The sequence below is a fragment of the Watersipora subatra genome, chromosome 3 (assembly GCF_963576615.1).
Source record: "Watersipora subatra chromosome 3, tzWatSuba1.1, whole genome shotgun sequence".
Taxonomy (NCBI): domain Eukaryota; kingdom Metazoa; phylum Bryozoa; class Gymnolaemata; order Cheilostomatida; family Watersiporidae; genus Watersipora; species Watersipora subatra.
Window position 1 is genome coordinate 32,810,235 of NC_088710.1, and position 13,720 is coordinate 32,823,954.

The following is a 13,720-nucleotide window of genomic DNA, read 5'->3' on the forward strand; positions in this document are numbered from 1 at the left end:
TGGTCGGTCAATAAACATTTTTTACTCATTTCACCTATAAACTGTCATCAGACATTATTTCGAAAGAACTACACAAAAGACTGTCTGACACCTGGCTCGATCAAGTCAGTTGCGTGTGTGCCATTGACAAACAAACATTATTCTAACGATATTACGGACAAGAAACTTATATGTATATTCTGGAGTATGGCAGAGGTATGTTTTGTGTTCACTTGTATTTTATCTAATATTTCTGGTTATAACATTTAATATTATGTGATTTACGTAACATTTTCTGATTCAGACAGCAATTTTGCTTTAAAGATTGTGAATCAATTTGTTTTTTAAAAACCTTTCAGGTTTCACGGTCGGTTGGAAATAAAGTCACAGTCAACAAAGATCTAACCACCGTTGTACTTTGGGAAGTACTCTAAATACAAATATACACACACGCATGATAAATAACTTCTAAAGTTCAAAGAACTTTATAGTTGTAATAATCATTATAGAGAATAATATATTCATATTTCTTCTGACAATAAATGCTCTCTTTTAGTGCTTATAAAAATTTATATTGAATATGATTATTGCTACTGGCCATCTGCCAGCTTCTGAAGAAATTACATTGAAGGCTCTAGAGAAGATGGCGGCAGATTTAAATAGTATGAAACAAGAGATGAGCATCACTGCTTGACACATTACCAGAATAGGAGTTGTACCCTCTTGAGGAATGTGAAGGTAACTGAGAGCATTCAAAGTGACAGCATTAAACATTTTCATTTCTCACTTTCCCTCTTGGAGATGAAGCTACAGAGCGGTCGACCTGCTACAACACACCCTTATATATGCCAGAGTACCTTGTTTACATCGTTGTAAAGAGCTTTCATTCTTATTCAGACTGAGCTACAGAGTGAAGTTTTTACAACACATCATTAAATATGCCTGAGTACCTTCTCTTCATTGTTGTAGAGATCTTTCACTCTCTTTTTATTGACACGACGTAGTCTCAAGATAATATCAGCAGATGATTTATGGTCACAATAACCTTCTTTTTCAACATCAGATAAATCACTGTCTTCATTTAAGGCTGTGAGTGGCACAGGAGAGACGCCTTCATCAACACCCAAATCTACCAACAACAGCCTAAAGTTAGTAAGGTTTGCATTTGAATTATCTGCTATATGAACAGCAGGAGCAACTGACAAGGGAGCAACTAGCAAGGGAGTAACTAGCAAAAAAAAGTTGTTTATTTACTTTGAAAATGTTCATATACTAATAAGGAATAGAATGTCTCATGTGACCTTTTAAGCTGTGCCTTTGCTCATCATCAGTAGAACTGGCCTGGAAAGGCTTTAATGTCTGCAGATATTTATCAAGCTTTGTTATTTCCTTGTCTGTGAGTTGGAAGCCTACAAGGAGAAATTGTGAGTATATAAAGTTAGTATTTTATTCTAACTTATATATAGAAAAGTTTTCGTAAATTAGTAATCTTAGAAAATACTTGAAGAAATCAATGAGAGTAATGAGTCTTACTTAGCAATGCATTGTTAATTACAGGGGGAATAACAGAATTAACGTAATGGAGCACCAGCAAATGTTAACAGAACTAATGTAACTGAGCACCAGGTGTGAGTTAACAAAAATAATGTAACTGTGCACTATTGTTGAATACGCAGAAAGAATGTAACTTACAATTAAAAACAACTTACATGGAAACCTCAACGGTGTTGGCACTTGCACTGGAGAAGGTGAATACCTTTTGCACAAGACTGGCTCTATTCCTGAAAACAAAGAAGGTTCAACTTTGATTTGTCCCCTGTTCAATTCAGGTGTGAGATTTAACCATTCAGGGTTAACCTGGCTGTCTGGCTGATGATCAGCAATGAAGAGGCAGTGAGAGCAGTAGATGCGGAAAGTTACAGAACAAGCCTTCCATGAGTGAGATAACTGATGAACGATGGCTTTTGTTGCATCAATCAGAAGTTGCCAGGATTTGCCAAGCTCTTGTGTTGTAGTTGCAATTTGCAGTGAGGTGACTCTTTTATGCAAATCATGCACAACATTTGTGACAATGTTTCCATGGCTGATGGTTACTCCATTCTTTTGAGCCGAGCTTTCATGAAGGGGGCTCTTGAGCAGATTCAAGACTGTAACGGATATCTGATGATGAACATAATTTGGTACAGCCAGACCTCCAAACATGATGTCTAACTTTAGCTTCAATGGACTTTCCATCTTGAACAAGCTCTTGATAGATTCACAAGCCAATGCTGGAACCAAATATTCTTTATAGGATAACTGCCCAATCGGACCATGCATCATCAAGAAAGAGCGCAGGAGCTCAACCGACACTGCCATTGAAAAGGGGGAGCTTTTGAGAAGATTATGCAGAAGGGCTTCAGCCAGAATGCCATCATGCAGCAGGCGGTGTATCATCTCTTCATACTCAAGCTTATGAATTGCTCTGCCGTTATGAGTGAAAGAAACAAACTTGGAGAGATGATTATCCCAATGCTGCTGTGAAGAATGATGAAACAACATGTTTATCATGGATGTGATTTCCGTAAACTTATGGAAAATAATATGAGAGAGAGCTTCAATATTTTCAAAAAAGAATACCCGACCAGCATTGTGCATGTACCGTAGGATAATCAGTGGTTCATCCACTGGAAACTCTGCTAGCACTGTTGAGACTTCCACATATGGTTGTTCAGAGCATTGTTGGATGAATAGCTCCACAGAATTCCACAGTTTTGGTAGTTCTATGATATGCTGTTTGCATCTATCATTCAGCTTTTCTTTAAGATGTTCAATATTAGATGTCTCATCTAGATCATTCCCAAACTCAAAGATATCACCCGTATCAAACAATGGCAGCTGCCTGTCCGAAAGATGCTGAATGTGTATCAGTGTTTTGGGAAAGAGACTCTCAAGTGAATTCTCTTCATCTGACAGCTTTCCTCTTATAGACTCGCATGTTGTTAGAAGATCTTCCCGTGCCTGACTAAGTTGATCACTTGAGAGCTCATCTGTGTGAGTGAGAACAAGAATCGGAGCACCGAGTTTAGGGGAAGCCAGGTATAGATGAGATAGCCAATCGAAACACACAGTTCTGCATGCTTCTTCTGACCCATCAGCTTGTGCCCTTTTCGCAAAATCTGCCACGTCGACAACTATGAGAGGAACACACCTCTCCTTGCTAAGAATATGATAAGCGAGATGATAAGCATGATTGCCACCGTAATCAAACAGCTTGATTTGTGTGTCCTCAAGAGGCAAATCTTCTACTTTGAAAACTCTCGTTGTCTCATCCTTTTCTGACCTTTCATTGCGAAATGTCAAGGTACGCTTGCCAGCTTTCAATGTTCTGAATAAGCTCGTCTTGCCAGACATCGTGTTTCCAATAACTGCTATGGGAACTTCTACTAACTTTACTGGTTTGTCAGCAGCGAAATCGACAAAGAACTTTTTGATAGCGGCGATTCCTTGTTGACAAACACTGTATGGAGGCTCCTTCAAGTTTTCACACCCTCCACAGTCAAGACGAATAAGACTCTTCATCTCTTGGACTGCACTCTCTATTTTTAAAAGATTATCATTGGAGCGCAGGTCTAGAAACTCTAGCTTTTCTAGCTTGTAGATCCATAATGGGAGAGACTGGATGTTGTTTTGAGATATTTTGAAGTCTCTCAAAGACTGAAGATTGTGGCATCTAAAATAGTAATTTAAGCATCTAAACTTGTATTATTTTCCTCTCAGTATTTGTTTATAAACAAAAATTATTTCATGAAATGATTGAAACTTGGAATGTATTATTTTAGACTTATATGTTATGACTATATGCTGATGAGTAGAAATCTGTGAAGTGATGCAATTTCACCAGATGTTTAGCAACAAAATAAAGTAACATCAAATGCCATATGTCTGTCTTTTACTTCAAATTTTGCAATTGAGATGCATTATAGCATGGCATCATCTTGTGGTGATACTTTTAGGAAGCTGAAAATAACTCGATGTAAGCCACTTTAAAACTTTAACGTTATATAAGATGAGGGTACACTAAACGCTTGACTAGACCTTGAGTCCACTAAACTTGGTTGGTGCAGTCCTAATAAAACTCAATCCAGAGAACCACTACAAAGTATTTATTTCAATGTAAACACAGTTTATTTTTTTTAGAAATGAACCAATCAGCATTTTAATGATTTTCTAAATTTGTTTTTTGTATTTAACAGTTTAAACTTAAATGATCAAAAAGTGTATTTACTAAAACAAGGCTAGTTGATACAGCATCAGTCAGACCTCTGTCTATATAACCAGAATTGTCTCTACTGTGTCATCGCCACCATTCTTCAATAGCAGTGAAAACTTCAACAACTTTACTAGTCTGTAGTGTTCGTACAATGAAAAGATAACTCCCTCTTTTGCAGCTAATTTTTTCATAAGCTGAAAGGAGCCTTTATTAAGTTAACCCGCTAGCCCGGAGCCTCCCACGACTTGTGCAGCTGATAACCATCAGATACTATAGCCAGACTGTTTGCCTTACAATAATTAGATAGCCACCATATGCTATGACCTGATTATCTGACAACCTTACTAATGGCAGAGGTCATGTTTAAAACCACTGAAAATGTTGTACACCTGACTTTATTGAACAGCTACAGTGAATAAAATATTTGTCAAATATAAAAATGGGTTAATAAATATAATAACAGACCTACCATAACTTAAACCTTTTTTTCATCTTTTTTAGTATTTTAACAGCACTTGACACGCATTTCCTTGTGAAAATTTGTAAGAAGCGCTAAAAAACTTAATCAACTTTAGAGCTGAAATAGAATTCATGTAGGTTGATAAAAGTTACATTTCTCACTGAAGATAAACTCAACTTATGATAACTTATAAAATCCTTTTATAGAATACCTAATAAAAACTCCACATTATTTAAAATGTCAAACTAGACACAAAATACTAAACAATTTTATCAGACTGGGAAAGCACAGAAAGTTGTGCACAGGACAGAGAAGTACTTAAAGTTGACGTAAAGCAAACTCAGTGCAACCCTAATTTAATAATTTATAAAAACTATATAATTAACTTTTATAAAACATGATGTAATACTCAAAGATGAATTTTATTGTCACACGCTCAGCCTAAATTGTTAAAAAGCTCAAACTATGTTAAAGCTGCATGTAGATATTTGAGAGTAGCAATAAAAATTAACCCTCTCTTTACCACACAGTTTACTCAAAAGAGTTGTCTGCTCTTAGTGATAGGTCACTGTGGTAACACTTGGGAAAGAAAACTTACAACTTAATTAACTGAATAGTCCGTTTTAACAGTTATCACTATGAACAGTCAGCATCAACATTACAATGCTACTATCATTCCTGAGACAAACTCAGAACCCTATCAAGTGAGTTTTATTAAGTTTGAGATGCATGTTTTCTACAAAGATTATTGTCAAAGATTCAAGAGACAGCGACAATGATATACATTTGTATGGAGTAAACGTGTCAGAGATTTCTCAAGTCACTTTCCTTGCACTTTAACTGTAGAAGGTTATCAAAAGTGACCTGTTTATCAAAAGTGACCTGTTTATCAAAAGTGACCTGTTTATCAAAAGTGACCTGTTTATCAAAAGCCAATTAAATATTGTCACGGCTTTTTTCTAAACATAAAATTTGATCATAGCGGATGTGATCACAATGCCTTTGCATTTAAACTGTTAATAAGTTGTTTGTAATGTTTGTAATTTTAGAGCTGAATATAGAATAGAACACTACAATACTACTATCATTCCTAAAACAACCTCAGAACCTTATCAAGTGAGTTTTATTAAGTTTGAGATGCATGTTTTCTATAAAGATTATTCCCAAAGATTCAGGAGACAGTGAAAATGATATAAACTTGTATGGAGTAAACGTGTTAGAGATTTATCAAGTCACTTTCCTTGAATTTTAACCAGAGAATGAAACCAGAGAATGAAACCAGAGAAGGTTACACAAAGTGACCTGTTTATCAAAAGCCACTTAAATATTGTCACAACTTATTTTCCAAATATAAAATTTGATCATAGCAGATGTGATCACAATACCTTTGCATTTAAACAGTTGATAAGTTGTTTATAATGAATATTAATTCAAATCTAGATTATTATTATTACTAAGAAACCCTTTTGTATCTTTAGTTGGCACCTTTAGTTTTATTAAACTACTAAACTGCTTCAAAAATCTAAGCTTCATAAGGGTTATAACTATAATTCTATATAAATCTATATATATATATATATATCTCAGTTTGTGTATTTGTTTATTCATCTGTAATTGTGATTGTCCAGTTATAACTATTGGTTTAGCCTTTGTTACGAGGCTATTTTTATGTCTATTATACTTGTCTCTGACAAGTATAATAGACAGGTACATATTCAATTGTACGGTGACAATTGAATCAACTTCAACTGCAGATCTTTTTAGATTTTACAAACATAATTTTCAATTTGGTTTTTAGTTTGTTAGAAGACAAAGTCATTAACCTTATCGTTGTACAGCGACTTAGACCTGCTTCCACAGACCAAATTGCTACAAGAAATTAAATATGGCATAGAAAATTTAGATATATATTTGTTAGCAGCACAGAACCAAACTTTACATTCGATCAGGTTAATGGAAAGGGTTTAGAAGCTGTGAATGGTGAGCGTGAGATAATCTTTTTCTTGGATGCTTCTGGTGGAACCGGTTAAACATTCTTGCTCAATCTCATGTTTGCTAAAGTCAGATCTGACCGACAAGTCGCACTGGCAGTCGCAGCTTCAGGTATAGCTGCTACATTGCGAGAAGATGGAAGAACGCCTCATTCCATGTTTAAACTACCATTAGATATAGGACGTCTGGATACTCCTGTTCGCAACGTCCGTAAAGGAACTGGATTGGCTCAACTACTACCAACCATAAAACTAATTGTTTGGAATGATTGCACTATGGTACATAAAGCAACATTGGAAGCTCTGGATTGCACATTTAAAAACCTTTATAACGGTGATAAAGTTATGGGTGGTGTATGTGTACTTCTTGCTGACAACTTTTGTCAAAACCTATCAGTCACACCCAAAGGAACTCTAGCTGATGAACTTAAAGGATGCTTAAATGATTCCTATATATGAAACCATTTAGAAGTGTATAAACTAACCACAGATATGAGGGCACATCTGCGAGGGGATGACTCGTCGGTGGAAATTTCTGCACAAATTTTAAATATCGGTGATGGAAAGCTATCAGTTAACAATGAGCTAATCACTCTTCCTGAAAATTGCGGATTAGTGGTAGACACGGAAGACAATATACTACAAAAGTGTACCCTTATACTCAGAAAAACTATTTTCAGCAGCAATGGCTGAAAGAAAGGGTATTTCTGGCACCTAAAAATGACCTGGTTGACCACATAAATCAACTACTTCTTCAAAAAGTTCCGGGAACAGCGACTAAATTCCTTAGCATAGAGTGTGTTGTTGAAGAGAATGACTCTGTCAATTATCCTACAGAATTCTTGAACTCTTTACAGCCTGCAAGTATGCCTCCTCATAATCTCTAGCTACGCGTTGCTGCCCCAGTAATGTAATACTTTTTCAAAATTTGGAATTACCTAAACTTTGTAATGGAACAAAAAAGATCATCAAAAATCTATCATAAAATCTTTTTTTTGTGCTACAGTGCTTACCGGATCTGTAATCAGGCAAAAGTTTTTTATCATAGAATACCACTGATTTCCACAAATGCCACAAAGGCCATTTCAACTTAAACGTATTCAATTTCCTGTTCGACTTTTATTTGCCTCGACTATCAACAAATTCCAAGGTCAAACACTAAAAACTGTCGGCATTCACATCCTAACACCTTCTTTTTCATACGCAGTTGTATGTTGCACTATCCCGAGTAGATGTTAAAAATGGTCTATACGTAGGTTCTCTTGCCTTTCGGTCAGACAAAAAACGTTGTTCACCCTTCAGTGATATACTAGCGCAATGCCAAGGAAATTTTCAAGGATATCTCCCACAGTATCAATAACCTGTTTCTGTTATTCATTCAATATATTCTTAATTTTGTTTTTTTCATTATGTGTATTGTAATTCTTTTAATTCATATTTTCTGCAATCATTATCGTAGAACAGACTTTATTTAGCCATTGCTTGCCAATTATTTCACTTTTAAACACCATTACTGTGAACTATTTCGATTTGCACAATCCCTTTCTCATAAAACTTTTTAGAGAATTAATATTATCATTGCCATGTAATAATTTTTGTGTACCACAATCAAACTTTTTAAATATGAAATATTTTATACTTCATTGGAGGTGTATATGCCTAATGGGAAACCTGCCATCTTAAAAATGGGTAATGCGCCATTTGTCTACCTCTTCGGTGGTGTGGAAGTGACTTATGTATGCAAATATTCAAATCCATAAATAAACAGCTTCATATAAGTTCAAGTACTGAATGTTGTATGTGTTACATAAAATTAATTTTCTGTGTAAAATCTTTTATTGCTCGAGCAACGCCGGGTACTCATCTAGTTATACTTTATATAATTATACACTGTACTAGAATTATACACTATACTAGAATTATACACAAGACTAGAATTATACACTGTACTATAGGATTATATATTTGGGGTGACAAAAGATTATACATATTACACCAGAAAGTTTAAAGATGATCTTAAAGTAGGTTATTAATTATTTTCTGAGAATGTTTGACAATTAATTGAATAAATATTAATGTGAAACCTTCAGAAGGTAAATTACATCGAAGTCCAGAAGTGAAAATTTTAGTATGATCCAGCGAATTAATGCAGGGGCGGAGAGAAATATATGAAGAAGTCACATATGAAAACCTATGATTATGGTAATTAAGCATATCCTGTCGGTAACTCTATTTTTTTGAATTTTAGTCCTTTTAACTAAATATTGATGAGTTTGGAGCGTAATGAAAAGAATGAAAAGATGAAGAAAACACAACAAGAGAAGAAATTAATGTGAATATTTAATGAAAGCATTTAAAGTAAGTATCTACCAAGATACTTATATTTAAAAACTTACAGCTGAGCTAGATTAGTTCCAAATATCATTTCATGACAGGAGAATCACGACACCTGATCATCAATGTACATACGTAGGAGGGATAAGGTAAGTGATACAATGATGTTTGGTATTGTATTATTTTTAATCTAACAAAATTATTGTTTGAAAAAATATATACATAAGTTTTGTCATGATAAAACAGGTGTGATGAAAAGAACGATGAATATATGAAGAAAGCACAAAAAGGAAATAAAGTGAACATTTAGTAAAAACATTCATAGTAAGTATTTACCAATAGACCTATAATTAGAAACTTATAATTGACCTAGAATAGTTCTAAACATTGTTTCATATCAGGAGCTCATTGTTTACAGAAGTAACTTACACCAGATTGTAAGTATAGGAGGGATGAGACAAGGGAAACAATCATGCCTGACACTGTTTTTTGTCTAATCTTACACAATTATTGCTTGAAGAAATATATACATAAGTTTAGTCATTATGATTCTCCATTTTTATCCATGAACATCAATTTGCTATACTATTTTATATATGGATCATATAACATAAATAGTTTATGACATTTATTTTTAAAGGTTGACTTGCAACAAAATTCACATTACAGTTATTTGGGATCAAAAAGTTCACCATGTCTTACTCTGTTGTGTTGTAATTGCAAAATATGTGGAAATGTTATTAAAGGCTCATAAAAGCTCAAAAACAAACAGTTAATGGCAGCTGTCACGAAAACACCGTAGATTGGAATCATTTTCCAAAACAGCGCACGTGTTCACAGCTGAACACAATAGCTTCAGTTTACACTTTCATGCAACCTCATTCGTCAAAATTAAATGCTTCACGCATTCAACAAAACCATGTATATTGACCTTATGCATATGTTTCATCGTCATTGTAATACTGTCACGTTGAGCACTGCTAGCGTAAAACATACAGTACAATTTCATTTAATTTCTCAACCTTAGCTCGAAAAAGTACATATCATTCTTTGATAAACATGACGAGCCTTTTGGTCACCTGTGATAGTTGAAAAATTGCTGCAAAAATTGTTCACGCTAATTGGGAGGAAGTATGGGTCACATGATCAGATTACGACTAGATGATTAGACCAGGCTGAAACGAAACTGTAAATAGCGAGCATCTTATATTTGTTACAGGCTTTCCGGTAGAACCCAGTGTTTGAGGTGAAATAGCGCTATATACGAGATGTTTTATGTTGAGCTTTTTATTGGCTTTTAATTTCATATGATAACATCATGTGTCAAAACCATAACCAAAATGTTGGAGAACGTCAGCGAAGTTTTGAGTTTCCAATCTACGAAGTTTTCGTGATGGCTGCGATTAACTGTTTGTTTTGGAGCTTTTAAGAACTTGTAATCACATTTCCACATATTTTGCACCTACATTATAGCAGAGTAAGACATAGTGAGCCTTCTGATACCAAATAACTGTAATGTGGATTTTGTTGCAAGAAAACCTTTAAGAAGCTAGAAAAAACGGCCAGCCCCCGGAAAGAGGCAGGAGCTTTCCACATAAAATGACGCCACCAAGCTCAAGCACAGGCAGCAGACAGGAGAAACATAGAGAAGAACAAGTGTGTAAATGCTCATACTTTGAACTGTTAACAATATATTATTTCAAATGTCTATATTCTAAACTCTGAAGTGACCGATTTTAAGTGTCAGTAAAAGGTCACTGCCAGTTTATTACAGTATGTATGAAATATATATATATATATATATATATATATATATATATATATATATATGAAACATAAAAATAACAAAAACACGACATGAATCGAAAACAACGGTCTGATAGTTTAATACTAGCAGCAGAATACCCCTGCTGACAGTTTGATGAAGAACAAACGCAGTCATGAGTGAGCACTAGTAGTAACATCAGCAGCCCACAAGTTCTCTCCCAGCTTCACTTTTATAACACTCAAAGACAAGTCATTAAAGTCTAATAGAGACTCATTAAATAGTTGTGCTGCAGTGAACAACATAGATCCTTTGACCTTTACTAGTTTCAAAGTAGTGGATTTTGAAAGTATTGCTTGATTTTAACCTGGTATACAATAGCTTTTATCAATTAACATATTTTAACCTGGTACAGTAGCTGATATCAATTATCATATTTTAATCTGGTACAGTAGCTGTTATCAGTTAATATATTTTAAAAATAAACATCTTTAAAAACTCTGATAAAACACAGCACGAACCGGAGTTCAAAAAGCATTTTTACAGGCAACATTTTTAATGAAGAAAATGGCCATCTGCAGATATCCATAAAATGGATATCTACAGATAGCCATTTCAGATAGACAAATACTATTAATTACTGATGCTTTTGGTCTAACTTTTAAAATAATTCTTAAAACTTTTTATTCTGTAATAGCTAAATATTTCCCAACTCTGTTTAGTCAGTATGACCCCAGAACTCTAATCTATAATTCATGTGAGAAAGAACAATGTATAGCACAGGTCAATCATTGTTGTTGGTGTTCTTGTATCTTCTCATATGGAGCTTCATCAAAAGTATGCATTGTAATTTACTGACTAATTTTGTATTATAGCTTTGAAATGACATGTTTTCATCATTTGTTATTCCTAAAAAGTTGTGTTCAACCTTTTGCAGTAATTGGCATTTTTCAATAAAAACTAAACCAATTGAATCAAGCAAAGTTTTTTGAGGGTTCTTAAAATTTTGCAAGTATTATTAGTTGGCCATGGAGGAAAAGACTACTTGCAGTTTATTGATGGAGCACGATTCACCAGATGATTAGCAAATATAATGAATAACGGTGGCCCATGATAGAGCATTGTGGAACACCAATTTTTGCGTCATTTAAGAATAAAAAAGTGTTATAGTTGTTACAAGATGTGTATGATTAGGCAAAAAGCTTGTGATTAAAATGCAAGTATGATTAGAAAAGTTGTAAACTTTGAGTTTGTTAATTAGAATTATGTAGTCAACTATATTGAAGGCTTTTGAAAAATCTAAAAACTGGCAGTGTGTAATTGTGCCACTATACAGTGAACTGTAAATTTTAAAGAATTTTGCTAATAGCTCATGTGGTGACGCACTTTTCACGAAATCCATACAGATTATAAACTAACAAGTTTAACTCTTCCATATATGTGTACACTTGTTTTACTATAATTTTTACCCAGCTCATAAAATATTCTCTAAAACTCATGAGCTATTGTGGTAGTTCAGAAAGTTCAATATTCTCATAAAACTCATGAGCTAATGTGGTAGTTAAGAAAGTTCAATATTCTCATAAAACTCATGAGCTGATGTGGTAGTTAATAAAGTTCAATATTCTCAAAAAACTCATGAGCTGATGTGGTAGTTAAGAAAGTTCAATATTCTCATAAAACTCATGAGCTGATGTGGTAGTTAATAAAGTTCAATATTCTCAAAACCCATGAGTTGATACGGTAACTAAAAAAGGTAAATATTCTCATAAACCACAGTCTGTTATGGTAGCTAGAAAAGGTCAATATTCTCATAGATCTCCTAGCTAGAAAGTAGCTAGAAAATGTCCATATTCCAAACAGTTCGTAAATTTTCTCGCTTTTTAACAAAAAATGAGATGAAATAATGGAGCTAAACTCATAACTCCAGTATCCCAATTCATGATGACAGATAGAAGGCAAGTTTTTAAAATCTGCTATTACTGTTGTATATACAGGCAACTCTTGCACGCCTGACTATGTTACAGGAACTTAGGCTAAGGAAGTCAGCTAGGTTTCAACAAGCAAAGCCTCTCACACAGACTTGCAGATTATGTAGCTCTATCAGCTTATTGAGAAAGCTAGGGAAGCTAAGTAATTATGGAAAAGGGTATATAAGAAGGATTTCTCTTTCCTGCTTCTAGCTAGTGAAAATGTGGTGAGCGATTATAAAAAATCACGTCGTAAGCAAACTTGGTTTGCAGAGGACAGTGATAGCGTTGCTAGTGTTTAGTGCTTGGATTGTCACGTGGACACTCGAGAGTGGTGTAAGGAAAAGTGATAGTGTTGACAGTGCGTAGTGCTCGAATTGTCACGTGGACTTTCAAGAGTGGTATAAGGAAAAGTGATACAATGTTCAGCGATTGTACTACAAGAACTAATTATTTATCCGTTTTATGAAGTGCTTGTGTGTTTCCCTTGCGAGGAGGAGGGTAAGTGTTTTGATTACTCTTCTGCAGTCATCGTGGTAGTGGCATTCGTTAATTTTGAACAATAGCCACATTCAGGTTGAACTTCAGAGAGTTTCCCAGGTTAGTTATTGACTCTAAGGATGCAGCTAATTCTTGTATGTATTGGCTATCAGGATTTAATCTATGTGTAGAATTTACCACTATGCAAATTGATAAGGCTGAAGGAGGTCAGGTCAACTGTAGCAGTCGCATTAAACTGCTTGCGCAATTGAGTGCTATAGGTAAGGGTGGCCATGAGGCTTTGCAGTCTGTAGGATTGAGTTTAGAGTCACATGACTCTACTTATGAGCAGGCTATAGAACACCTAAATATAACTGATGCTGGAGAGGAGACCGTATACGTTAGGAGTATAAAATTTGTTGCTTGTTCTAAAGCATGTAATGAAAATGAAAGGGATTATGTGTTAAGAGTTGATAAACTCGGCAGGAA

The 13,720-nt window shown here is 34.6% G+C and overlaps 1 protein-coding gene across 1 annotated transcript; it reads right to left on the reverse strand.

Moving 5' to 3' along the window:
- Positions 1-911: 911 nt before the first annotated feature.
- On the reverse strand, positions 912-13,283 carry LOC137390518 (malignant fibrous histiocytoma-amplified sequence 1 homolog). Its single transcript, XM_068076847.1, has 4 exons — positions 13,270-13,283; positions 1,689-3,691; positions 1,281-1,388; positions 912-1,108 (listed from the first exon to the last, which is right to left on the reverse strand). The coding sequence occupies exons 1-4, from the start codon at positions 13,281-13,283 to the stop codon at positions 912-914; spliced, it is 2,322 nt and encodes a 773-aa protein (XP_067932948.1).
- Between the last annotated feature and the right edge of the window lie 437 nt (positions 13,284-13,720).

Coding starts and splice junctions, on each gene's coding strand:
- LOC137390518 (XM_068076847.1), bottom strand. Junction 1,389..1,688: donor AACACCGTTGAGGTTTCCAT/GTAAGTTGTTTT, acceptor TTCTCCTTGTAG/GCTTCCAACTCACAGACAAG. Junction 1,109..1,280: donor GCAAAGGCACAGCTTAAAAG/GTCACATGAGAC, acceptor TGTTGTTGGTAG/ATTTGGGTGTTGATGAAGGC.